Consider the following 27,976-nt stretch of genomic DNA (forward strand, 5'->3'; position numbering starts at 1 on the left):
CCTACAGTTTAATGTAGTTTTCGAATCACAGTCCTCAGCATTAACTGCCGACTGGCGAGTGACGAACTTTAGAAATAATCCCAGAAGACATCCGGTCTTACCCAGCCTGGTTACTGGCGTGACTGGGATCAGTTTCTTTGTCGGATTTTACAATCTTGTCTAGGATAATCACAAATATTAAACAATCACTAACATAATTTTACGACCATGCTCCAGCAGGTTTCGAACCTGTGGCTATCGCAACAGTAGGAGAACCGTCCTGTCGCCTTTATCACTGCGCCACCAAGCCCGCTAATTATTAATCCTATGTTATAAGCGTAGAGTAATAGAAATATAACTCAATAGACGTCTCTAGCAAAAAGTTTCGCTACGTCCAATATTTAGGTGGGGTTATAATCGCCCCTTCAAGTAATTTAATTGGTCAGTTTTAATCTCCGTTATAGGCACCTACCTATAAAGAAAATATTTTCATGTGAAGATATTTGATTGATATTTTGATAAAGTTTGTTACACACAGCACGTGACAGCTCTGACGTCACGTTTCATTGACTAATGAAATTTAAATAAAAAACAATTTAATGTCTGAAAAAAAAAATTAAATAAAATACCGTACGATAGCAAGATTTTAAATAATTTTTTTTACGATATCTGTTAAAGAAATTGTAATAATATCGCGAGATAAAATAAAAGAGATAGCCCACTAACAACATAACAAAACAATTTTGTTGGAGTTTGGGGCATGAGATATTGCCTTATCTCTAGAAAATTACTCTCAACTTGCCGGTCTACTGAGTTACTCAAAAGTGAATGCAGTCTATAATTATAATTAACTTCTTTTTCAATAGTTTTAATAAATAACGTGAAATATATGCTACAGTACAACGTAAAATGTTGTTTGTTCCTATAGGAACATGTAGAACGGAAGGCACAAAATTAAGTTGAAATTTAGATATGTATGTGGATGTTTAATTTAATATGTATAAAGTGTCTCATGAACGTAATATCGAGATAAATATCTCTATTGAGAAAATTAAAAGATGTCTTATTTATTTTGTTTATTGTGTGTATGACTCTAGTAATTTTCTTCTTGTTTCAGTTACCAAATAATATGGAAAACTATCATTTTTTCGAACATTTCGAAAGTTGTCACAGATATCAAGTAAATAAAAGTAACTAAGCAGACATCTAGTCTAAGAATTCATAGAATAATTTAATATTTTAAAGCATGTTTAAACAAAAATTTGGTAAAGTATGGATACTGGTAAAGTGTTGGAGCTATAACAAGCAATTGACCATAGTAAAACACATTTTTTTGGCAAAATTAGTTTTTTTTTTATTCAACATAATTCCCTTCAAGGGTGATACACTGATTATAGCGACCCTCCAACTCCTCGATACAATTTTTGTAGTACGATTTGTCCTTTCCTTCAAAATAGGCCCCAGTTTCGGTGATCATCTCTTCATTCGACGAACATTTCATCCCAGCGATCATTCTTTTGAGATCTGAGAATAGGAAATAGTCGCTGGGGGCCATCTGGATCTGGAGAATATGGTGGACGAGGAAGCAATTCGAAGCCCAATTCATAGATTTTTGCCATCGTTTTCACTGACTTGTGAAATGGTGCATTATCTTGGTGAAGCAGCACTTTCCTTTTATTCAAATGCGGCCGTTTTTCGGTGAATTCGTCCTTCAAACGGCTCATTAACATTATGTAATAGTCGCTGTTGATGGTTCTTCCTTTTTCAAGGTAGTCGAAAATTATCCATGCGCATCCCTAAATACAAACGCCATAACCTTGCTAGCCGACTGTCGCGTTTTTCTACGCTTTGGAGCGGGTTCATCGTGTGCAGTTCACTCGGATAACTGTCGATTGGAGTTCGGTCAAAAGTTGCTTCACTCATAATGCTATAATTCACAAACTAATGACCCGATAGCTGTCAAATTTATACCTATGATTATACCTATTATAATTTGTGATAATATCATATGTATTATTTTGTTTCCACAACTGCTAAAAATTTGAAAAAATCAAACATTTATCTTCAATGGCATATAATTTAAAACTTTTTGTACTGTACTTACGATCAGTTGTGTTAAATTAACATTTTGGTAGCACTGTGAAATACGTTTATATTTACATATATTATCATCATAGATCATCAATAGATCAACGCCATCGATACAATTATTTAATATCGCTTAATTAATTAATTATTTCGTAACGCTTCTGATTGGTGTTTAACTTAACGTATCCAATTTTTGTTTTCTGTTTCTTTTTTCTACTGAAATCTTGGTAGGCAGCCTTTAATTTAAAAATAAATATATTTTTTTTTAATTTGTCTATCCTACATTATTATTATAAATCAATGTTTTGTGATTCAACAATTTTCTGTCAACTTGCCTATTTAGGAAGAAGCTTCTAGTTTATGATGTATAGCCACTAAAGGCGTTTGTATATAGTCGCTCAGATGCGCAGTTTGGACTAATAGAATTTGGTGACGACAAAACTTCGATATACCATAAAAACTTAGGTAACAGGGGTGCAAACGAAGGGAACTAAGATATAATCTATATTCGCAAATACATTTGGTACAAATGTAAACTGTTCAGGCGGGATACTGGCTACGTACATTCTTTTGGTTATATTTTCAGGTGGTAGGTGTGAAGACGAATCTAAACTGGTCATGGTTAAAGGAAATATTGGTGCTTATGTATGTTTGGTTTTCTTTTGTATTACTAAGAATTATCTCAGCGATATTACTATAAATTATAGTCTAAACAATTGCAGTCTTATTAATTGAATAATATTATGCATTTCTAAATTTCATTTAGGTTCGGCTGGTTTAATCATTTACCAATAGTAACTTGTACACTAGCACTGTGCTCTGTTTCTACATTAACACCACACAATATCAGCGCAAAGGATTTATTATATTATTTCAGTAATTTTTTTACAGTTTTTCAGTAGCTGATGCTATAATTATGGATTGATAATATTTTCAAGCATATTTATATAGCTTGTTTTGAAGGGCCTTAATAGGCAATTGACACAATTAGAAGAAGAGAAGGTCCCATCTCATGAAAAACAATAAATTATGGGAAGTCAAGAGGATCTTTTATCAATCTATAGTCCATAATACAACACACAAATCAAGCGTCCTCGCATGACTGCGAATGGGGCACTGTAGACTGACACATGAATATTTGTTGAAGGGACAGAGCCCACCCTTATGTGATTTGTGCCAGATTCAACTTAGCGTCAGACACATCCTACTGGACTGCCAAAATATAATGATTTGAGGAGACAACTTGAGATGCCAACAACATTGGAACAATTGGTCCAACCTGAGCAACTGAAACTATCTAAAGACCATAGACCTACTTCAACACTTGTAACATACATTTATTATTGTGTAATTGAAAAATTTTATTGTATATTTCTACTGTTTATAATCTACTGTATATATATATATATATATATATATATATATATATATATATATATATATATATATATATATATATATATAATAATGTATATATATAATTATGTTATTATAATGAAGCAATGATAAAACTGCTAAGCTGTAAGCTGTTAATGTTCATATAATGTATATATATAATTATGTTATTATAATGAAGCAATGATAAAACATATTCAATTATAATATAAATAATATAAATAATATAAATATAATAATATAAATAATATAAATATAAATTAATATAAATAATAATTGTAATATTAAAACAAAGTAGAGAAATAACTAGAATATACAATAATATTATATATATTAATATTACAAGACCATATATATGTTAATTAACAAACTTATTATTAATATATATATTGAATTGGAAAATAGTCTGGAGCCTTTATCAGTAGGCATAGGAAATTTCGTAGCTGGATTTGGTGTAGTAGTTGAAGTTGTACTGGTGCGTGCAGTAGTACTTGTCGAAGTAATGTTAGAGGTACTACTCGTAGCGTTTGAAGTTGTGGTCGATCTAGCGGTCGTAGTGGCATTTCCAGGACTACCAGTAGAAGCTGTGGGAGTGCTTGAGGACGCAGACGTGGATGCAGATGAATTTGTGACCGCTGTAGATGTTTTCGAAATGTCGGAAGGAGAGCTAGTGGTTGAGGATGGTCCAGATGTCACCGTCGTGGTCCCCGTAGTTTCGCCAGATTCTGTGGTAGTTGGAGATGCTTCCGTTGTGGCCGACGTGCTCTTCGTCGATTCGGTAGATACTGTGGTTGTTGGAGATGCTTCCGCTGTGGCCGACGTGCTCTCCGTCGATTCGGTAGATATTGTGGTGGTTGGATATGTTTCCGTTGTGACCGATGTGCTTTTTGTAGTTACGGTGGATTTTGGTGTCGTTGTAGACGATTCAGTTGTGGCCGTTGTAGTCTTCGTCGTTATGGTAGATTCTGGCGTCATTGCGGACGATTCAGTTGTGGCCGTTGTACTCTCCGTCGTTATGGTGGATTCAGGTGTCGTTGCGGACGATTCCGTTGTGGCCGTTGTACTCTTCGTCGTTATGGTAGATTCTGGCGTCATTGCGGACGATTCAGTGGTGGCCGTTGTACTCTCCGTCGTTATGGTGGATTCAGGTGTCGTTGCGGACGATTCCGTTGTGGCCGTTGTACTCTCCATCGTTATGGTGAATGCTGGAGTTGTTTCGGATGATTCCGTTGTGGCCGTTGTACTCTCCGTCGTTATGGTGGATTCAGGTGTCGTTGCGGACGATTCGGTTGTGGCCGTTGTACTCTCCGTTGTTATGGTGGATACAGGTGTCGTTGCGGACGATTCCGTTGTGGCCGTTGTACTCTCCGTTGTTATGGTAGATTCAGGTGTCGTTTCGGACGATTCCGTTGTGGCCGTTGTACTCTCCGTTGTTATGGTATATTCAGGTGTCGTTTCGGACGATTCCGTTGTGGCCGTTACACTCTCCGTCGTTATGGTGGATGCTGGAGTTGTTTCGGACGATTTCGTTATGGCCGTTGTACTCTCCGTTGTTATGGTAGATTCAGGTGTCGTTTCGGACGATTCCGTTGTGACCGTTGTACTCTCCGTCGTTATGGTGGATGCTGGAGTTGTTTCGGACGATTCCGTTGTGGCCGTTGTACTCTCCGTTGTTATGGTAGATTCAGGTGTCGTTTCGGACGATTCCGTTGTGACCGTTGTACTCTCCGTCGTTATGGTGGATGCTGGAGTTGTTTCGGATGATTCCGTTGTGGCCGTTGTACTCTCCGTTGTTAAGGTAGATTCAGGTGTCGTTTCGGACGATTCCGTTGTGACCGTTGTACTCTCCGTCGTTATGGTGGATGCTGGAGTTGTTTCGGACGATTCCGTTGTGGCCGTTGTACTCTCCGTTGTTATGGTAGATTCAGGTGTCGTTTCGGACGATTCCGTTGTGACCGTTGTACTCTCCGTCGTTATGGTGGATGCTGGAGTTGTTTCGGACGATTCCGTTGTGGCCGTTGTACTCTCCGTCGTTATGGTGGATGCTGGAGTTGTTTCGGACGATTCCGTTGTGGCCGTTGTACTCTCCGTTGTTATGGTAGATTCAGGTGTCGTTTCGGACGATTCCGTTGTGACCGTTGTACTCTCCGTCGTTATGGTGGATGCTGGAGTTGTTTCGGACGATTCCGTTGTGGCCGTTGTACTCTCCGTTGTTATGGTAGATTCAGGTGTCGTTTCGGACGATTCCGTTGTGGTCGTTGTACTCTCCGTTGTTATGGTAGATTCAGGTGTCGTTTCGGACGATTCCGTTGTGGCCGTTGTACTCTCCGTCGTTATGGTGGATGCTGGAGTTGTTTCAGACGATTCCGTTGTGGCCGTTGTACTCTCCGTCGTTATGGTGGATGCTGGAGTTGTTTCGGATGATTCCGTTGTAGCCGTTGTACTCTCCGTCGTTATGGTGGATGCTGGAGTTGTTTCGGACGATTCCGTTGTGGCCGTTGTACTCTCCGTCGTTATGGTGGATGCTGGAGTTGTTTCGGACGATTCTGTTGTGGCCGTTGTACTCTCCGTTGTTATGGTAGATTCAGGTGTCGTTTCGGACGATTCCGTTGTGGCCGTTGTACTCTCCGTCGTTATGGTGGATGCTGGAGTTGTTTCGGACGATTCCGTTGTGGCCGTTGTACTCTCCGTCGTTATGGTGGATGCTGGAGTTGTTTCGGACGATTCCGTTGTGGCCGTTGTACTCTCCGTTGTTATGGTAGATTCAGGTGTCGTTTCGGACGATTCCGTTGTGGCCGTTGTACTCTCCGTCGTTATTGTGGATGCTGGAGTTGTTTCGGACGATTCCGTTGTGGCCGTTGTACTCTCCGTCGTTATTGTGGATGCTGGAGTTGTTTCGGACGATTCCGTTGTGGCCGTTGTACTCTCCGTTGTTATGGTAGATTCAGGTGTCGTTTCGGACGATTCCGTTGTGACCGTTGTACTCTCCGTCGTTATGGTGGATACTGGAGTTGTTTCGGACGATTCCGTTGTGGCCGTTGTACTCTCCGTTGTTATGGTAGATTCAGGTGTCGTTTCGGACGATTCCGTTGTGGCCGTTGTACTCTCCGTTGTTATGGCAGATTCAGGTGTCGTTTCGGACGATTCCGTTGTGGCCGTTGTACTCTCCGTCGTTTTGGTGGATGCTGGAGTTGTTTCGGACGATTCCGTTGTGGCCGTTGTACTCTCCGTTGTTATGGTAGATTCAGGTGTCGTTTCGGACGATTCCGTTATGGCCGTTGTACTCTCCGTTGTTATGGTGGATGCTGGAGTTGTTTCGGACGATTCCGTTGTGGCCGTTGTACTCTCCGTCGTTATGGTGGATGCTGGAGTTGTTTCGGACGATTCCGTTGTGGCCGTTGTACTCTCCGTTGTTATGGTAGATTCAGGTGTCGTTTCGGACGATTCCGTTGTGGCCGTTGTATTCTCCGTTGTTATGGTAGATTCAGGTGTCGTTTCGGACGATTCCGTTGTGGTCGTTGTACTCTCCGTCGTTATTGTGGATGCTGGAGTTGTTTCGGACGATTCCGTTGTGGCCGTTGTACTCTCCGTCGTTATGGTGGATGCTGGAGTTGTTTCGGACGATTCCGTTGTGGCCGTTGTACTCTCCGTCGTTATGGTAGATTCAGGTGTCATTTCGGACGATTCCGTTGTGGCCGTTGTACTCTCCGTCGTTATGGTGGATGCTGGAGTTGTTTCGGACGATTCCGTTGTGGCCGTTGTACTCTCCGTTGTTATGGTAGATTCAGGTGTCGTTTCGGACGATTCCGTTGTGACCGTTGTACTCTCCGTCGTTATGGTGGATGCTGGAGTTGTTTCGGACGATTCCGTTGTGGCCGTTGTACTCTCCGTTGTTATGGTAGATTCAGGTGTCGTTTCGGACGATTCCGTTGTGGCCGTTGTACTCTCCGTCGTTATGGTGGATGCTGGAGTTGTTTCGGACGATTCCGTTGTGGCCGTTGTACTCTCCGTCGTTATGGTGGATGCTGGAGTTGTTTCGGACGATTCCGTTGTGGCCGTTGTACTCTCCGTTGTTATGGTAGATTCAGGTGTCGTTTCGGACGATTCCGTTGTGGCCGTTGTACTCTCCGTCGTTATTGTGGATGCTGGAGTTGTTTCGGACGATTCCGTTGTGGCCGTTGTACTCTCCGTCGTTATTGTGGATGCTGGAGTTGTTTCGGACGATTCCGTTGTGGCCGTTGTACTCTCCGTTGTTATGGTAGATTCAGGTGTCGTTTCGGACGATTCCGTTGTGGCCGTTGTACTCTCCGTCGTTATTGTGGATGCTGGAGTTGTTTCGGACGATTCCGTTGTGGCCGTTGTACTCTCCGTCGTTATGGTGGATGCTGGAGTTGTTTCGGACGATTCCGTTGTGGCCGTTGTACTCTCCGTTGTTATGGTAGATTCAGGTGTCGTTTCGGACGATTCCGTTGTGACCGTTGTACTCTCCGTCGTTATGGTGGATGCTGGAGTTGTTTCGGACGATTCCGTTGTGGCCGTTGTACTCTCCGTCGTTATGGTGGATGCTGGAGTTGTTTCGGACGATTCCGTTGTGGCCGTTGTACTCTCCGTTGTTATGGTAGATTCAGGTGTCGTTTCGGACGATTCCGTTGTGACCGTTGTACTCTCCGTCGTTATGGTGGATGCTGGAGTTGTTTCGGACGATTCCGTTGTGGCCGTTGTACTCTCCGTTGTTATGGTAGATTCAGGTGTCGTTTCGGACGATTCCGTTGTGGCCGTTGTACTCTCCGTCGTTATGGTGGATGCTGGAGTTGTTTCGGACGATTCCGTTGTGGCCGTTGTACTCTCCGTCGTTATGGTGGATGCTGGAGTTGTTTCGGACGATTCCGTTGTGGCCGTTGTACTCTCCGTTGTTATGGTAGATTCAGGTGTCGTTTCGGACGATTCCGTTGTGGCCGTTGTACTCTCCGTCGTTATTGTGGATGCTGGAGTTGTTTCGGACGATTCCGTTGTGGCCGTTGTACTCTCCGTCGTTATTGTGGATGCTGGAGTTGTTTCGGACGATTCCGTTGTGGCCGTTGTACTCTCCGTTGTTATGGTAGATTCAGGTGTCGTTTCGGACGATTCCGTTGTGACCGTTGTACTCTCCGTCGTTATGGTGGATGCTGGAGTTGTTTCGGACGATTCCGTTGTGGCCGTTGTACTCTCCGTTGTTATGGTAGATTCAGGTGTCGTTTCGGACGATTCCGTTGTGGCCGTTGTACTCTCCGTTGTTATGGCAGATTCAGGTGTCGTTTCGGACGATTCCGTTGTGGCCGTTGTACTCTCCGTCGTTATGGTGGATGCTGGAGTTGTTTCGGATGATTCCGTTGTGGCCGTTGTACTCTCCGTCGTTATGGTGGATTCAGGTGTCGTTGCGGACGATTCCGTTGTGGCCGTTGTACTCTCCGTTGTTATGGTAGATTCAGGTGTCGTTTCGGACGATTCCGTTATGACCGTTGTACTCTCCGTTGTTATGGTGGATGCTGGAGTTGTTTCGGACGATTCCGTTGTGGCCGTTGTACTCTCCGTCGTTATGGTGGATGCTGGAGTTGTTTCGGACGATTCCGTTGTGGCCGTTGTACTCTCCGTTGTTATGGTAGATTCAGGTGTCGTTTCGGACGATTCCGTTGTGGCCGTTGTACTCTCCGTTGTTATGGTAGATTCAGGTGTCGTTTCGGACGATTCCGTTGTGGCCGTTGTACTCTCCGTCCTTATGGTAGATTCAGGTGTCGTTTCGGACGATTCCGTTGTGGCCGTTGTACTCTCCGTCGTTATGGTGGATGCTGGAGTTGTTTCGGACGATTCCGTTGTGGCCGTTGTACTCTCCGTCGTTATTGTGGATGCTGGAGTTGTTTCGGACGATTCCGTTGTGGCCGTTGTACTCTCCGTCGATATGGTGGATGCTGGAGTTGTTTCGGACGATTCCGTTGTGGCCGTTGTACTCTCCGTTGTTATGGTAGATTCAGGTGTCGTTTCGGACGATTCCGTTGTAGCCGTTGTACTCTCCGTCGTTATGGCGGATGCTGGAGTTGTTTCGGACGATTCCGTTGTGGCCGTTGTACTCTCCGTTGTTATGGTAGATTCAGGTGTCGTTTCGGACGATTCCGTTATGGCCGTTGTACTCTCCGTTGTTATGGTGGATGCTGGAGTTGTTTCGGACGATTCCGTTGTGGCTGTTGTACTCTCCGTCGTTATGGTGGATGCTGGCGTTGTTTCGGACGATTCCGTTGTGGCCGTTGTACTCTCCGTCGTTATGGTGGATGCTGGAGTTGTTTCGGACGATTCCGTTGTGGCCGTTGTACTCTCCGTCGTAATGGTGGATGCTGGAGTTGTTTCGGACGATTCCGTTGTGGCCGTTGTACTCTCCGTTGTTATGGTAGATTCAGGTGTCGTTCCGGACGATTCCGTTGTGGCCGTTGTACTCTCCGTCGTAATGGTGGATGCTGGAGTTGTTTCGGACGATTCCGTTGTGGCCGTTGTACTCTCCGTTGTTATGGTAGATTCAGGTGTCGTTTCGGACGATTCCGTTATGGCCGTTGTACTCTCCGTTGTTATGGTGGATGCTGGAGTTGTTTCGGACGATTCCGTTGTGGCTGTTGTACTCTCCGTCGTTATGGTGGATGCTGGCGTTGTTTCGGACGATTCCGTTGTGGCCGTTGTACTCTCCGTCGTTATGGTGGATGCTGGAGTTGTTTCGGACGATTCCGTTGTGGCCGTTGTACTCTCCGTCGTAATGGTGGATGCTGGAGTTGTTTCGGACGATTCCGTTGTGGTCGTTGTACTCTCCGTCGTTATGGTGGATGCTGGAGTTGTTTCGGACGATTCCGTTGTGGCCGTTGTACTCTCCGTTGTTATGGTAGATTCAGGTGTCGTTTCGGACGATTCCGTTGTGGCCGTTGTACTCTCCGTTGTTATGGTAGATTCAGGTGTCGTTTCGGACGATTCCGTTGTGGCCGTTGTACTCTCCGTTGTTATGGTAGATTCAGGTGTCGTTTCGGACGATTCCGTTGTGGCCGTTGTACTCTCCGTCGTTATGGTGGATGCTGGAGTTGTTTCGGACGATTCCGTTGTGGCCGTTGTACTCTCCGTTGTTATGGTCGATTCAGGTGTCGTTTCGGACGATTCCGTTGTGGCCGTTGTACTCTCCGTCGTTATGGTGGATGCTGGAGTTGTTTCGGACGATTCCGTTGTGGCCGTTGTACTCTCCGTTGTTATGGTAGATTCAGGTGTCGTTTCGGACGATTCCGTTGTGGCCGTTGTACCCTCCGTCGTTATGGTAGATTCAGGTGTCGTTTCGGACGATTCCGTTGTGGCCGTTGTACTCTCCGTTGTTATGGTGGATGCTGGAGTTGTTTCGGACGATTCCGTTGTGGCCGTTGTACTCTCCGTTGTTATGGTCGATTCAGGTGTCGTTTCGGACGATTCCGTTGTGGCCGTTGTACTCTCCGTCGTTATGGTGGATGCTGGAGTTGTTTCGGACGATTCCGTTGTGGCCGTTGTACTCTCCGTTGTTATGGTAGATTCAGGTGTCGTTTCGGACGATTCCGTTGTAGCCGTTGTACTCTCCGTCGTTATGGCGGATGCTGGAGTTGTTTCGGACGATTCCGTTGTGGCCGTTGTACTCTCCGTTGTTATGGTAGATTCAGGTGTCGTTTCGGACGATTCCGTTATGGCCGTTGTACTCTCCGTTGTTATGGTGGATGCTGGAGTTGTTTCGGACGATTCCGTTGTGGCTGTTGTACTCTCCGTCGTTATGGTGGATGCTGGCGTTGTTTCGGACGATTCCGTTGTGGCCGTTGTACTCTCCGTCGTTATGGTGGATGCTGGAGTTGTTTCGGACGATTCCGTTGTGGCCGTTGTACTCTCCGTCGTAATGGTGGATGCTGGAGTTGTTTCGGACGATTCCGTTGTGGCCGTTGTACTCTCCGTTGTTATGGTAGATTCAGGTGTCGTTCCGGACGATTCCGTTGTGGCCGTTGTACTCTCCGTGGTTATGGTGGATGCTGGAGTTGTTTCGGACGATTCCGTTGTGGTCGTTGTACTCTCCGTCGTTATGGTGGATGCTGGAGTTGTTTCGGACGATTCCGTTGTGGCCGTTGTACTCTCCGTTGTTATGGTAGATTCAGGTGTCGTTTCGGACGATTCCGTTGTGGCCGTTGTACTCTCCGTTGTTATGGTAGATTCAGGTGTCGTTTCGGACGATTCCGTTGTGGCCGTTGTACTCTCCGTTGTTATGGTAGATTCAGGTGTCGTTTCGGACGATTCCGTTGTGGCCGTTGTACTCTCCGTCGTTATGGTGGATGCTGGAGTTGTTTCGGAGGATTCCGTTGTGGCCGTTGTACTCTCCGTCGTTATGGTGGATGCTGGAGTTGTTTCGGACGATTCCGTTGTGGCCGTTGTACTCTCCGTTGTTATGGTAGATTCAGGTGTCGTTTCGGACGATTCCGTTGTAGCCGTTGTACTCTCCGTCGTTATGGCGGATGCTGGAGTTGTTTCGGACGATTCCGTTGTGGCCGTTGTACTCTCCATTGTTATGGTGGATGCTGGAGTTGTTTCAGACGATTCCGTTGTGGCCGTTGTACTCTCCGTTGTTATGGTAGATTCAGGTGTCGTTTCGGACGATTCCGTTGTGGCCGTTGTACTCTCCGTTGTTATGGTGGATGCTGGAGTTGTTTCGGACGATTCCGTTGTGGCCGTTGTACTCTCCGTCGTTATGGTGGATGCTGGAGTTGTTTCGGACGATTCCGTTGTGGCCGTTGTACTCTCCGTCGTTATGGTGGATGCTGGAGTTGTTTCGGACGATTCCGTTGTGGCCGTTGTACTCTCCGTTGTTATGGTAGATACAGGTGTCGTTTCGGACGATTCCGTTGTGGCCGTTGTACTCTCCGTCGTTATGGTGGATGCTGGAGTTGTTTCGGACGATTCCGTTGTGGCCGTTGTACTCTCCGTTGTTATGGTAGATTCAGGTGTCGTTTCGGACGATTCCGTTGTGGCCGTTGTACTCTCCGTCGTTATGGGGGACGCTGGAGTTGTTTCGGACGATTCCGTTGTGGCCGTTGTACTCTCCGTCGTTATGGTGGATGCTGGAGTTGTTTCGGACGATTCCGTTGTGGCCGTTGTACTCTCCGTTGTTATGGTAGATTCAGGTGTCGTTTCGGACGATTCCGTTGTGGTCGTTGTACTCTCCGTCGTTATTGTGGATGCTGGAGTTGTTTCGGATGATTCCGTTGTGGCCGTTGTACTCTCCGTCGTTATGGTGGATGCTGGAGTTGTTTCGGACGATTCCGTTATGGCCGTTGTACTCTCCGTCGTTATGGTGGATGCTGGAGTTGTTTCGGACGATTCCGTTGTGGCCGTTGTACTCTCCGTTGTTATGGTAGATTCAGGTGTCGTTTCGGACGATTCCGTTGTGGCCGTTGTACTCTCCGTCGTTATGCTGGATGCTGGAGTTGCTTCGGACGATTCCGTTGTGGCCTTTGTACTCTCCGTTGTTATGGTAGATTCAGGTGTCGTTTCGGACGATTCCGTTGTGGCCGTTGTACTCTCCGTCGTTATGGTGGATGCTGGAGTTGTTTCGGACGATTTCGTTGTGGCCGTTGTACTCTCCGTCGTTATGGTGAATGCTGGAGTTGTTTCGGACGATTCCGTTGTGGCCGTTGTACTCTCCGTCGTTATGGTGGATGCTGGAGTTGTTTCGGACGATTCCGTTGTGGCCGTTGTACTCTCCGTTGTTATGGTAGATTCAGGTGTCGTTTCGGACGATTCCGTTGTGGCCGTTGTACTCTCCGTCGTTATGGTGGATGCTGGAGTTGTTTCGGACGATTCCGTTGTGGCCTTTGTACTCTCCGTTGTTATGGTAGATTCAGGTGTCGTTTCGGACGATTCCGTTGTGGCCGTTGTACTCTCCGTCGTTATGGTGGATGCTGGAGTTGTTTCGGACGATTCCGTTGTGGCCGTTGTACTCTCCGTCGTTATGGTGGATGCTGGAGTTGTTTCGGACGATTCCGTTGTGGCCGTTGTATTCTCCGTCGCTATGGTGGATGCTGGAGTTGTTTCGGACGATTCCGTTGTGGCCTTTGTACTCTCCGTTGATATGGTAGATTCAGGTGTCGTTTCGGACGATTCCGTTGTGGCCGTTGTACTCTCCGTCGTTATGGTGGATGCTGGAGTTGTTTCGGACGATTCCGTTGTGGCCGTTGTACTCTCCGTCGTTATGGTGGATGCTGGAGTTGTTTCGGACGATTCCGTTGTGGCCGTTGTACTCTCCGTTGTTATGGTAGATTCAGGTGTCGTTTCGGACGATTCCGTTGTGGCCGTTGTACTCTCCGTCGTTATGGTGGATGCTGGAGTTGTTTCGGACGATTCCGTTGTGGCCTTTGTACTCTCCGTTGATATGGTAGATTCAGGTGTCGTTTCGGACGATTCCGTTGTGGCCGTTGTACTCTCCGTCGTTATGGTGGATGCTGGAGTTGTTTCGGACGATTCCGTTGTGGCCGTTGTACTCTCCGTCGTTATGGTGGATGCTGGAGTTGTTTCGGACGATTCCGTTGTGGCCGTTGTATTCTCCGTCGCTATGGTGGATGCTGGAGTTGTTTCGGACGATTCCGTTGTGGCCTTTGTACTCTCCGTTGTTATGGTAGATTCAGGTGTCGTTTCGGACGATTCCGTTGTGGCTGTTGTACTCTCCGTTGTTATGGTGGATGCTGGAGTTGTTTCGGAAGATTCCGTTGTGGCCGTTGTACTCTCCGTCGTTATGGTGGATGCTGGAGTTGTTTCGGACGATTCCGTTGTGGCCGTTGTACTCTCCGTCGTTATGGTGGATGCTGGAGTTGTTTCGGACGATTCCGTTGTGGCCGTTGTACTCTCCGTCGTTATGGTGGATGCTGGAGTTGTTTCGGACGATTCCGTTGTGGCCGTTATACTCTCCGTCGTTATGGTGGATGCTGGAGTTGTTTCGGACGATTCCGTTGTGGCCGTTGTACTCTCCGTCGTTATGGTGGATGCTGGAGCTGTTTCGGACGATTCCGTTTTGGCCGTTGTACTCTCCGTCGTTATGGTGGATGCTGGAGTTGTTTCGGACGTTTCCGTTGTGGCCGTTGTACTCTCCGTTGTTATGGTAGATTCAGGTGTCGTTTCGGACGATTCCGTTGTGGCCGTTGTACTCTCCGTCGTTATGGTGGATGCTGGAGTTGTTTCGGACGATTCCGTTGTGGCCTTTGTACTCTCCGTTGTTATGGTAGATTCAGGTGTCGTTTCGGACGATTCCGTTGTGGCCGTTGTACTCTCCGTTGTTACGGTGGATGCTGGAGTTGTTTCGGACGATTCCGTTGTGGCCGTTGTACTCTCCGTCGTTATGGTGGATGCTGGAGTTGTTTCGGACGATTCCGTTGTGGCCGTTGTACTCTCCGTCGTTATGGTGGATGCTGGAGTTGTTTCGGACGATTCCGTTGTGGCCGTTGTACTCTCCGTCGTTATGGTGGATGCTGGAGTTGTTTCGGACGATTCCGTTGTGGCCGTTGTACTCTCCGTCGTTATGGTGGATGCTGGAGTTGTTTCGGACGATTCCGTTGTGGCCGTTGTACTCTCCGTCGTTATGGTGGATTCTGGAGTTGTTTCGGACGATTCCGTTGTGGCCGTTGTACTCTCCGTTGTTATGGTAGATTCAGGTGTCGTTTCGGACGATTCCGTTGTGGTCGTTGTACTCTCCGTCGTTATTGTGGATGCTGGAGTTGTTTCGGACGATTCCGTTGTGGCCGTTGTACTCTCCGTTGTTACGGTAGATTCAGGTGTCGTTTCGGACGATTCCGTTGTGGCCGTTGTACTCTCCGTCGTTATGGTGGATGCTGGAGTTGTTTCGGACGATTCCGTTGTGGCCGTTGTACTCTCCGCCGTTATGGTGGATGCTGGAGTTGTTTCGGACGATTCCGTTGTGGCCGTTGTACTCTCCGTTGTTACGGTAGATTCAGGTGTCGTTTCGGACGATTCCGTTGTGGTCGTTGTATTCTCCGTCGTTATTGTGGATGCTGGAGTTGTTTCGGACGATTCCGTTGTGGCCGTTGTACTCTCCGTCGTTATGGTGGATGCTGGAGTTGTTTCGGACGATTCCGTTGTGGCCGTTGTACTCTCCGTTGTTATGGTAGATTCAGGTGTCGTTTCGGACGATTCCGTTGTGGCCGTTGTACTCTCCGTCGTTATGGTGGATGCTGGAGTTGTTTCGGACGATTCCGTTGTGGCCGTTGTACTCTCCGTCGTTATGGTGGATGCTGGAGTTGTTTCGGATGATTCCGTTTTGGCCGCTGTACTCTCCGTCGTTATGGTGGATGCTTCAGTTGTTTCGGACGATTCCGTTGTGGCCGTTGTACTCTCCGTCGTTATGGTGGATGCTGGAGTTGTTTCGGACGATTCCGTTGTGGCCGTTGTACTCTCCGACGTTATGGTGGATGCTGGAGTTGTTTCGGACGATTCCGTTGTGGCCTTTGTACTCTCCGTTGTTATGGTAGATTCAGGTGTCGTTTCGGACGATTCCGTTGTGGCCGTTGTACTCTCCTTCGTTATGGTGGATGCTGGAGTTGTTTCGGACGATTCCGTTGTGGCCGTTGTACTCTCCGTCGTTATGGTGGATGCTGGAGTTGTTTCGGACGATTCCGTTGTGGCCGTTGTACCCTCCGTCGTTATGGTGGATGCTGGAGTTGTTTCGGACGATTCCGTTGTGGCCGTTGTACTCTCCGTCGTTATGGTGGATGCTGGAGTTGTTTCGGACGATTCCGTTGTGACCGTTGTACTCTCCGTTGTTATGGTAGATTCAGGTGTTGTTTCGGACGATTCCGTTGTGGTCGTTGTACTTTCCGTCGTTATTGTGGATGCTGGAGTTGTTTCGGACGATTCCGTTGTGGTCGTTGTACTCTCCGTCGTTATGGTGGATGCTGAAGTTGTTTCGGAAGATTCCGTTGAGGCCGTTGTACTCTCCGTTGTTATGGTAGATTCAGGTGTCGTTTCGGACGATTCCGTTGTGGCCGTTGTACTCTCCGTTGTTATGGTAGATTCAGGTGTCGTTTCGGACGATTCCGTTGTGGCCGTTGTACTCTCCGTCGTTATGGTGGATGCTGGAGTTGTTTCGGACGATTCCGTTGTGGCCGTTGTACTCTCCGTGGTTATGGTAGATTCAGGTGTCGTTTCGGACGATTCCGTTGTGGCCGTTGTACTCTCCGTCGTTATGGTAGATTCAGGTGTCGTTTCGGACGATTCCGTTGTGGCCGTTGTACTCTCCGTCGTTATGGTGGATGCTGGAGTTGTTTCGGACGATTCCGTTGTGGCCGTTGTACTCTCCGTTGTTATGGTCGATTCAGGTGTCGTTTCGGACGATTCCGTTGTGGCCGTTGTACTCTCCGTTGTTATGGTAGATTCAGGTGTCGTTTCGGACGATTCCGTTGTAGCCGTTGTACTCTCCGTCGTTATGGCGGATGCTGGAGTTCTTTCGGACGATTCCGTTGTGGCCGTTGTACTCTCCATTGTTATGGTGGATGCTGGAGTTGTTTCGGACGATTCCGTTGTGGCCGTTGTACTCTCCGTTGTTATGGTAGATTCAGGTGTCGTTTCGGACGATTCCGTTGTGGCCGTTGTACTCTCCGTTGTTATGGTGGATGCTAGAGTTGTTTCGGACGATTCCGTTGTGGCCGTTGTACTCTCCGTCGTTATGGTGGATGCTGGAGTTGTTTCGGACGATTCCGTTGTGGCCGTTATACTCTCCGTCGTTATGGTGGATGCTGGAGTTGTTTCGGACGATTCCGTTGTGGCCGTTGTACTCTCCGTCGCTATGGTGGATGCTGGAGTTGTTTCGGACGATTTCGTTGTGGCCGTTGTACTCTCCGTCGCTATGGTGGATGCTGGAGTTGTTTCGGACGATTCCGTTGTGGCCGTTGTACTCTCCGTCGCTATGGTGGATGCTGGAGTTGTTTCGGACGATTCCGTTGTGGCTGTTGTACTCTCCGTTGTTATGGTGGATGCTGGAGTTGTTTCGGACGATTCCGTTGTGGCCGTTGTACTCTCCGTTGTTATGGTAGATTCAGGTGTCGTTTCGGACGATTCCGTTGTGGCCGTTGTACTCTCCGTTGTTATGGTGGATGCTAGAGTTGTTTCGGACGATTCCGTTGTGGCCGTTGTACTCTCCGTCGTTATGGTGGATGCTGGAGTTGTTTCGGACGATTCCGTTGTGGCCGTTGTACTCTCCGTCGTTATGGTGGATGCTGGAGTTGTTTCGGACGATTCCGTTGTGGCCGTTGTACTCTCCGTCGCTATGGTGGATGCTGGAGTTGTTTCGGACGATTTCGTTGTGGCCGTTGTACTCTCCGTCGCTATGGTGGATGCTGGAGTTGTTTCGGACGATTCCGTTGTGGCCGTTGTACTCTCCGTCGCTATGGTGGATGCTGGAGTTGTTTCGGACGATTCCGTTGTGGCCGTTGTACTCTCCGTCGCTATGGTGGATGCTGGAGTTGTTTCGGACGATTCCGTTGTGGCTGTTGTACTCTCCGTTGTTATGGTGGATGCTGGAGTTGTTTCGGACGATTCCGTTGTGGCCGTTGTACTCTCCGTCGTTATGGTGGATGCTGGAGTTGTTTCGGACGATTCCGTTGTGGCCGTTGTACTCTCCGTCGTTATGGTGGATGCTGGAGTTGTTTCGGACGATTCCGTTGTGGCCGTTGTACTCTCCGTCGTTATGGTGGATGCTGGAGTTGTTTCCGACGATTCCGTTGTGGCCGTTGTATTCTCCGTCGTTATGGTGGATGCTGGAGTTGTTTCGGACGATTCCGTTGTGGCCGTTGTACTCTCCGTCGTTATGGTGGATGCTGGAGTTGTTTCGGACGATTCCGTTGTGGCCGTTGTACTCTCCGTCGTTATGGTGGATGCTGGAGCTGTTTCGGACGATTCCGTTTTGGCCGTTGTACTCTCCGTCGTTATGGTGGATGCTGGAGTTGTTTCGGACGATTCCGTTGTGGCCGTTGTACTCTCCGTTGTTATGGTAGATTCAGGTGTCGTTTGGGACGATTCCGTTGTGGCCGTTGTACTCTCCGTCGTTATGGTGGATGCTGGAGTTGTTTCGGACGATTCCGTTGTGGCCTTTGTACTCTCCGTTTTTATGGTAGATTCGGGTGTCGTTTCGGACGATTCCGTTGTGGCCGTTGTACTCTCCGTCGTTATGGTGGATGCTGGAGTTGTTTCGGACGATTCCGTTGTGGCCGTTGTACTCTCCGTCGTTATGGTAGATACAGGTGTCGTTTCGGACGATTCCGTTGTGGCCGTTGTACTCTCCGTCGTTATGGTGGATGCTGGAGTTGTTTCGGACGATTCCGTTGTGGCCGTTGTACTCTCCGTTGTTATGGTAGATTCAGGTGTCGTTTCGGACGATTCCGTTGTGGCCGTTGTACTCTCCGTCGTTATGGTGGATGCTGGAGTTGTTTCGGACGATTCCGTTGTGGCCGTTGTACTCTCCGTCGTTATGGTAGATTCAGGTGTCGTTTCGGACGATTCCGTTGTGGCCGTTGTACTCTCCGTCGTTATGGGGGATGCTGGAGTTCTTTCGGACGATTCCGTTGTGGCCGTTGTACTCTCCGTCGTTATGGTGGATGCTGGAGTTGTTTCGGACGATTCCGTTGTGGTCGTTGTACTCTCCGTCGTTATTGTGGATGCTGGAGTTGTTTCGGACGATTCCGTTGTGGCCGTTGTACTCTCCGTCGTTATGGTGGATGCTGGAGTTGTTTCGGACGATTCCGTTGTGGCCGTTGTACTCTCCGTCGTTATGGTGGATGCTGGAGCTGTTTCGGACGATTCCGTTTTGGCCGTTGTACTCTCCGTCGTTATGGTGGATGCTGGAGTTGTTTCGGACGATTCCGTTGTGGCCGTTGTACTCTCCGTTGTTATGGTAGATTCAGGTGTCGTTTCGGACGATTCTGTTGTGGCCGTTGTACTCTCCGTCGTTATGGTGGATGCTGGAGTTGTTTCGGAGGATTCCGTTGTGGCCTTTGTACTCTCCGTTTTTATGGTAGATTCAGGTGTCGTTTCGGACGATTCCGTTGTGGCCGTTGTACTCTCCGTCGTTATGGTGGATGCTGGAGTTGTTTCGGACGATTCCGTTGTGGCCGTTGTACTCTCCGTCGTTATGGTAGATACAGGTGTCGTTTCGGACGATTCCGTTGTGGCCGTTGTACTCTCCGTCGTTATGGTGGATGCTGGAGTTGTTTCGGACGATTCCGTTGTGGCCGTTGTACTCTCCGTTGTTATGGTAGATTCAGGTGTCGTTTCGGACGATTCCGTTGTGGCCGTTGTACTCTCCGTCGTTATGGGGGATGCTGGAGTTGTTTCGGACGATTCCGTTGTGGCCGTTGTACTCTCCGTCGTTATGGTGGATGCTGGAGTTGTTTTGGACGATTCCGTTGTGGCCGTTGTACTCTCCGTTGTTATGGTAGATTCAGGTGTCGTTTCGGACGATTCCGTTGTGGTCGTTGTACTCTCCGTCGTTATTGTGGATGCTGGAGTTGTTTCGGACGATTTCGTTGTGGCCGTTGTACTCTCCGTCGTTATGGTGGATGCTGGAGTTGTTTCGGACGATTCCGTTGTGGCCGTTGTACTCTCCGTTGTTATGGTAGATTCAGGTGTCGTTTGGGACGATTCCGTTGTGGCCGTTGTACTCTCCGTCGTTATGGTGGATGCTGAAGTTGTTTCGGAAGATTCCGTTGAGGCCGTTGTACTCTCCGTTGTTATGGTAGATTCAGGTGTCGTTTCGGACGATTCCGTTGTGGCCGTTGTACTCTCCGTTGTTATGGTAGATTCAGGTGTCGTTTCGGTCGATTCCGTTGTGGCCGTTGTACTCTCCGTCGTTATGGTGGATGCTGGAGTTGTTTCGGACGATTCCGTTGTGGCCGTTGTACTCTCCGTGGTTATGGTAGATTCAGGTGTCGTTTCGGACGATTCCGTTGTGGCCGTTGTACTCTCCGTTGTTATGGTAGATTCAGGTGTCGTTTCGGACGATTCCGTTGTGGCCGTTGTACTCTCCGTCGTTATGGTGGATGCTGGAGTTGTTTCGGACGATTCCGTTGTGGCCGTTGTACTCTCCGTTGTTATGGTCGATTCAGGTGTCGTTTCGGACGATTCCGTTGTGGCCGTTGTACTCTCCGTTGTTATGCTAGATTCAGGTGTCGTTTCGGACGATTCCGTTGTAGCCGTTGTACTCTCCGTCGTTATGGCGGATGCTGGAGTTCTTTCGGACGATTCCGTTGTGGCCGTTGTACTCTCCATTGTTATGGTGGATGCTGGAGTTGTTTCGGACGATTCCGTTGTGGCCGTTGTACTCTCCGTTGTTATGGTAGATTCAGGTGTCGTTTCGGACGATTCCGTTGTGGCCGTTGTACTCTCCGTTGTTATGGTGGATGCTAGAGTTGTTTCGGACGATTCCGTTGTGGCCGTTGTACTCTCCGTCGTTATGGTGGATGCTGGAGTTGTTTCGGACGATTCCGTTGTGGCCGTTGTACTCTCCGTCGTTATGGTGGATGCTGGAGTTGTTTCGGACGATTCCGTTGTGGCCGTTATACTCTCCGTCGTTATGGTGGATGCTGGAGTTGTTTCGGACGATTCCGTTGTGGCCGTTGTACTCTCCGTCGCTATGGTGGATGCTGGAGTTGTTTCGGACGATTTCGTTGTGGCCGTTGTACTCTCCGTCGCTATGGTGGATGCTGGAGTTGTTTCGGACGATTCCGTTGTGGCCGTTGTACTCTCCGTCGCTATGGTGGATGCTGGAGTTGTTTCGGACGATTCCGTTGTGGCTGTTGTACTCTCCGTTGTTATGGTGGATGCTGGAGTTGTTTCGGACGATTCCGTTGTGGCCGTTGTACTCTCCGTTGTTATGGTAGATTCAGGTGTCGTTTCGGACGATTCCGTTGTGGCCGTTGTACTCTCCGTTGTTATGGTGGATGCTAGAGTTGTTTCGGACGATTCCGTTGTGGCCGTTGTACTCTCCGTCGTTATGGTGGATGCTGGAGTTGTTTCGGACGATTCCGTTGTGGCCGTTGTACTCTCCGTCGTTATGGTGGATGCTGGAGTTGTTTCGGACGATTCCGTTGTGGCCGTTGTACTCTCCGTCGCTATGGTGGATGCTGGAGTTGTTTCGGACGATTTCGTTGTGGCCGTTGTACTCTCCGTCGCTATGGTGGATGCTGGAGTTGTTTCGGACGATTCCGTTGTGGCCGTTGTACTCTCCGTCGCTATGGTGGATGCTGGAGTTGTTTCGGACGATTCCGTTGTGGCCGTTGTACTCTCCGTCGCTATGGTGGATGCTGGAGTTGTTTCGGACGATTCCGTTGTGGCTGTTGTACTCTCCGTTGTTATGGTGGATGCTGGAGTTGTTTCGGACGATTCCGTTGTGGCCGTTGTACTCTCCGTCGTTATGGTGGATGCTGGAGTTGTTTCGGACGATTCCGTTGTGGCCGTTGTACTCTCCGTCGTTATGGTGGATGCTGGAGTTGTTTCGGACGATTCCGTTGTGGCCGTTGTACTCTCCGTCGTTATGGTGGATGCTGGAGTTGTTTCCGACGATTCCGTTGTGGCCGTTGTATTCTCCGTCGTTATGGTGGATGCTGGAGTTGTTTCGGACGATTCCGTTGTGGCCGTTGTACTCTCCGTCGTTATGGTGGATGCTGGAGTTGTTTCGGACGATTCCGTTGTGGCCGTTGTACTCTCCGTCGTTATGGTGGATGCTGGAGCTGTTTCGGACGATTCCGTTTTGGCCGTTGTACTCTCCGTCGTTATGGTGGATGCTGGAGTTGTTTCGGACGATTCCGTTGTGGCCGTTGTACTCTCCGTTGTTATGGTAGATTCAGGTGTCGTTTGGGACGATTCCGTTGTGGCCGTTGTACTCTCCGTCGTTATGGTGGATGCTGGAGTTGTTTCGGACGATTCCGTTGTGGCCTTTGTACTCTCCGTTTTTATGGTAGATTCAGGTGTCGTTTCGGACGATTCCGTTGTGGCCGTTGTACTCTCCGTCGTTATGGTGGATGCTGGAGTTGTTTCGGACGATTCCGTTGTGGCCGTTGTACTCTCCGTCGTTATGGTAGATACAGGTGTCGTTTCGGACGATTCCGTTGTGGCCGTTGTACTCTCCGTCGTTATGGTGGATGCTGGAGTTGTTTCGGACGATTCCGTTGTGGCCGTTGTACTCTCCGTTGTTATGGTAGATTCAGGTGTCGTTTCGGACGATTCCGTTGTGGCCGTTGTACTCTCCGTCGTTATGGTGGATGCTGGAGTTGTTTCGGACGATTCCGTTGTGGCCGTTGTACTCTCCGTCGTTATGGTAGATTCAGGTGTCGTTTCGGACGATTCCGTTGTGGCCGTTGTACTCTCCGTCGTTATGGGGGATGCTGGAGTTCTTTCGGACGATTCCGTTGTGGCCGTTGTACTCTCCGTCGTTATGGTGGATGCTGGAGTTGTTTCGGACGATTCCGTTGTGGTCGTTGTACTCTCCGTCGTTATTGTGGATGCTGGAGTTGTTTCGGACGATTCCGTTGTGGCCGTTGTACTCTCCGTCGTTATGGTGGATGCTGGAGTTGTTTCGGACGATTCCGTTGTGGCCGTTGTACTCTCCGTTGTTATGGTAGATTCAGGTGTCGTTTCGGACGATTCCGTTGTGGCCGTTGTACTCTCCGTCGTTATGGGGGATGCTGGAGTTGTTTCGGACGATTCCGTTGTGGCCGTTGTACTCTCCGTCGTTATGGTGGATGCTGGAGTTGTTTCGGACGATTCCGTTGTGGCCGTTGTACTCTCCGTTGTTATGGTAGATTCAGGTGTCGTTTCGGACGATTCCGTTGTGGTCGTTGTACTCTCCGTCGTTATTGTGGATGCTGGAGTTGTTTCGGACGATTTCGTTGTGGCCGTTGTACTCTCCGTCGTTATGGTGGATGCTGGAGTTGTTTCGGACGATTCCGTTGTGGCCGTTGTACTCTCCGTCGTTATGGTGGATGCTGGAGTTGTTTCGGACGATTCCGTTGTGGCCGTTGTACTCTCCGTTGTTATGGTGGATGCTGGAGTTGTTTCGGACGATTCCGTTGTGGCCTTTGTACTCTCCGTTGTTATGGTAGATTCAGGTGTCGTTTCGGACGATTCCGTTGTGGCCGTTGTACTCTCCGTCGTTATGGGGGATGCTGGAGTTGTTTCGGACGATTCCGTTGTGGCCGTTGTACTCTCCGTCGTTATGGTGGATGCTGGAGTTGTTTCGGACGATTCCGTTGTGGCCGTTGTACTCTCCGTTGTTATGGTAGATTCAGGTGTCGTTTCGGACGATTCCGTTGTGGTCGTTGTACTCTCCGTCGTTATTGTGGATGCTGGAGTTGTTTCGGACGATTCCGTTGTGGCCGTTGTACTCTCCGTCGTTATGGTGGATGCTGGAGTTGTTTCGGACGATTCCGTTGTGGCCGTTGTACTCTCCGTCGTTATGGTGGATGCTGGAGTTATTTCGGACGATTCCGTTGTGGCCGTTGTACTCTCCGTTGTTATGGTAGATTCAGGTGTCGTTTCGGACGATTCCGTTGTGGCCGTTGTACTCTCCGTCGTTATGGTGGATGCTGGAGTTGTTTCGAACGATTCCGTTGTGGCCTTTGTACTCTCGGTTGTTATGGAAGATTCAGGTGTCGTTTCGGACGATTCCGTTGTGGCCGTTGTACTCTCCGTCGTTATGGTGGATGCTGGAGTTGTTTCGGACGATTCCGTTGTGTCCTTTGTACTCTCCGATGTTATGGTAGATTCAGGTGTCGTTTCGGACGATTCCGTTGTGGCTGTTATACTCTCCGTCGTTATGGTGGATGCTGGAGTTGTTTCGGACGATTCCGTTGTGGCCGTTGTACTCTCCGTCGTTATGGTGGATGCTGGAGCTGTTTCGGACGATTCCGTTTTGGCCGTTGTACTCTCCGTCGTTATGGTGGATGCTGGAGTTGTTTCGGACGATTCCGTTGTGGCCGTTGTACTCTCCGTTGTTATGGTAGATTCAGGTGTCGTTTCGGACGATTCCGTTGTGGCCGTTGTACTCTCCGTCGTTATGGTGGATGCTGGAGTTGTTTCGGACGATTCCGTTGTGGCCTTTGTACTCTCCGTTGTTATGGTAGATTCAGGTGTCGTTTCGGACGATTCTGTTGTGGCCGTTGTACTCTCCGTCGTTATGGTGGATGCTGGAGTTGTTTCGGACGATTCCGTTGTGGCCGTTGTACCTTCCGTCGTTATGGTGGATGCTGGAGTTGTTTCGGACGATTCCGTTGTGGCCGTTGTACTCTCCGTCGTTATGGTGGATGCTGGAGCTGTTTCGGACGATTCCGTTTTGGCCGTTGTACTCTCCGTCGTTATGGTGGATGCTGGAGTTGTTTCGGACGATTCCGTTGTGGCCGTTGTACTCTCCGTTGTTATGGTAGATTCAGGTGTCGTTTCGGACGATTCCGTTGTGGCCGTTGTACTCTCCGTCGTTATAGTGGATGCTGGAGTTGATTCGGACGATTCCGTTGTGGCCTTTGTACTCTCCGTTGTTATGGTAGATTCAGGTGTCCTTTCGGACGATTCCGTTGTGGCCGTTGTACTCTCAGTCGTTATGGTGGATGCTGGAGTTGTTTCGGACGATTCCGTTGTGGCCGTTGTTCTCTCCGTCGTTATGGTGGATGCTGGAGTTGTTTCGGACGATTCCGTTGTGGCCGTAGTACTCTCCGTCGTTATGGTGGATGCTGGAGTTGTTTCGGACGATTCCGTTGTGGCCGTTGTACTCTCCGTCGTTATGGTGGCGGCTGGAGTTGTTTCGGACGATTCCGTTGTGGCCGTTGTACTCTCCGTTGTTATGGTAGATTCAGGTGTCGTTTCGGACGATTCCGTTGTGGCCGTTGTACTCTCCGTGGTTATGGTAGATCCAGGTGTCGTTTCGGACGATTCCGTTGTGGCCGTTGTACTCTCCGTCGTTATGGTGGATGCTGGAGTTGTTTCGGACGATTCCGTTGTGGCCGTTGTACTCTCCGTCGTTATGGTGGATGCTGGAGTTGTTTCGGACGATTCCGTTGTGGCCGTTGTGCTCTCCGTCGTTATGGTGGATGCTGGAGTTGTTTCGGACGATTCCGTTGTGGCCGTTGTACTTTCCGTCGTTATGGTGGATGCTGGAGTTGTTTCGGACGATTCCGTTGTGGCCGTTGTACTCTCCGTCGTTATGGGGGATGCTGGAGTTGTTTCGGACGATTCCGTTGTGGCCGTTGTACTCTCCGTTGTTATGGTAGTTTCAGGTGTCGTTTCGGACGATTCCGTTGTGGTCGTTGTACTCTCCGTCGTTATTGTGGATGCTGGAGTTGTTTCGGACGATTCCGTTGTGGCCGTTGTTCTCTCCGTCGTTATGGTGGATGCTGGAGTTGTTTCGGACGATTCCGTTGTGGCCGTTGTACTCTCCGTCGTTATGGTGCATGCTGGAGTTGTTTCGGACGATTCCGTTGTGGCCGTTGTACTCTCCGTTGTTATGGTAGATTCAGGTGTCATTTCGGACGATTCCGTTGTGGCCGTTGTACTCTCCGTCGTTATGGTGGATGCTGGAGTTGTTTCGGACGATTCCGTTGTGGCCTTTGAACTCTCCGTTGTTATGGTAGATTCAGGTGTCGTTTCGGACGATTCCGTTGTGGCCGTTGTACTCTCCGTCGTTATGGTGGATGCTGGAGTTGTTTCGGACGATTCCGTTGTGGCCGTTGTACTCTCCGTCGTTATGGTGGATGCTGGAGTTGTTTCGGACGATTCCGTTGTGGCCGTTGTACTCTCCGTCGCTATGGTGGATGCTGGAGTTGTTTCGGACGATTCCGTTGTGGCCGTTGTACTCTCCGTCGTTATGGTGGATGCTGGAGTTGTTTCGGACGATTCCGTTGTGGCCGTTATACTCTCTGTCGTTATGGTGGATGCTGGAGTTGTTTCGGACGATTTCGTTGTGGCCGTTGTACTCTCCGTCGTTATGGTGGATGCTGGAGTTGTTTCGGACGATTCCGTTGTGGCCGTTGTAGTCTCCGTCGTTATGGTAGATTCAGGTGTCGTTTCGGACGATTCCGTTGTGGCCGTTATACTCTCCGTCGTTATGGTGGATGCTGGAGTTGTTTCGGACGATTTCGTTGTGGCCGTTGTACTCTCCGTCGTTATGGTGGATGCTGGAGTTGTTTCGGACGATTCCGTTGTGGCCGTTGTACTCTCCGTCGTTATGGTGGATGCTGGAGTTGTTTCGGACGATTCCGTTGTGGCCGTTGTACTCTCCGTCGTTATGGTGGATGCTGGAGTTGTTTCAGACGATTCCGTTGTGGCCGTTGTACTCTCCGTCGTTATGGTGGATGCTGGAATTGTTTCGGACGATTCCGTTGTGGCCGTTATACTCTCCGTCGTTATGGTGGATGCTGGAGTTGTTTCGGACGATTCCGTTGTGGCCGTTGTACTCTCCGTCGTTATGGTGGATGCTGGAGTTGTTTCGGACGATTCCGTTGTGGCCGTTGTACTCTCCGTCGTTATGGTAGATTCAGGTGTCGTTTCGGACGATTCCGTTGTGGCTGTTGTACTCTCCGTTGTTACGGTGGATGCTGGAATTGTTTCGGACGATTCCGTTGTGGCCGTTGTACTCTCCGTCGTTATGGTGGATGCTGGAGTTGTTTCGGACGATTCCGTTGTGGCCGCTGTACTCTCCATCGTTATGGTGGATGCTGGAGTTGTTTCGGACGATTCCGTTGTGGCCGTTGTACTCTCCGTCGTTATGGTGGATGCTGGAGCTGTTTCGGACGATTCCGTTTTGGCCGTTGTACTCTCCGTCGTTATGGTGGATGCTGGAGTTGTTTCGGACGATTCCGTTGTGGCCGTTGTACTCTCCGTTGTTATGATAGATTCAGGTGTCGTTTCGGACGATTCCGTTGTGGCCGTTGTACTCTCCGTCGTTATGGTGGATGCTGGAGTTGTTTCGGACGATTCCGTTGTGGCCTTTGTACTCTCCGTTGTTATGGTAGATTCAGGTGTCCTTTCGGACGATTCCGTTGTGGCCGTTGTACTCTCCGTCGTTATGGTGGATGCTGGAGTTGTTTCGGACGATTCCGTTGTGGCCGTTGTACTCTCCGTCGTTATGGTGGATGCTGGAGTTGTTTCGGACGATTCCGTTGTGGCCGTTGTACTCTCCGTCGTTATGGTGGATGCTGGAGTTGTTTCGGACGATTCCGTTGTGGCCGTTGTACTCTCCGTCGTTATGGTGGATGCTGGAGATGTTTCGGACGATTCCGTCGTGGCCGTTGTACTCTCCGTCGTTATGGTGGATGCTGGAGTTGTTTCGGACGATTCCGTTGTGGCCGTTGTACTCTCCGTCGTTATGGTGGATGCTGGAGTTGTTTCGGACGATTCCGTTGTGGCCGTTGTACTCTCCGTTGTTATGGTAGATTCAGGTGTCGTTTCGGACGATTCCGTTGTG

At 48.9% G+C, this 27,976-nt stretch overlaps 1 protein-coding gene across 1 annotated transcript in view; it reads right to left on the bottom strand.

Annotated features, from left to right (window-relative positions):
• Positions 1–3,776: 3,776 nt before the first annotated feature.
• The window catches only part of LOC143201549 (uncharacterized), a 79,578-nt gene continuing 55,378 nt past the window's right edge, over positions 3,777–27,976 (bottom strand). The window contains exon 4 of the mRNA XM_076412673.1: positions 3,777–20,027. Within this exon, the coding sequence (XP_076268788.1) occupies positions 3,802–20,027 (16,226 nt within the window). The 3' untranslated portion in view covers positions 3,777–3,801. The remainder of the gene's footprint in view (positions 20,028–27,976) is intronic.

Source organism: Rhynchophorus ferrugineus, unplaced genomic scaffold (assembly GCF_030347505.1).
Source record: "Rhynchophorus ferrugineus isolate W39M unplaced genomic scaffold, kcgeb_rfMv2 rfM8, whole genome shotgun sequence".
Classification (NCBI taxonomy): Eukaryota; Metazoa; Arthropoda; class Insecta; order Coleoptera; family Curculionidae; genus Rhynchophorus; species Rhynchophorus ferrugineus.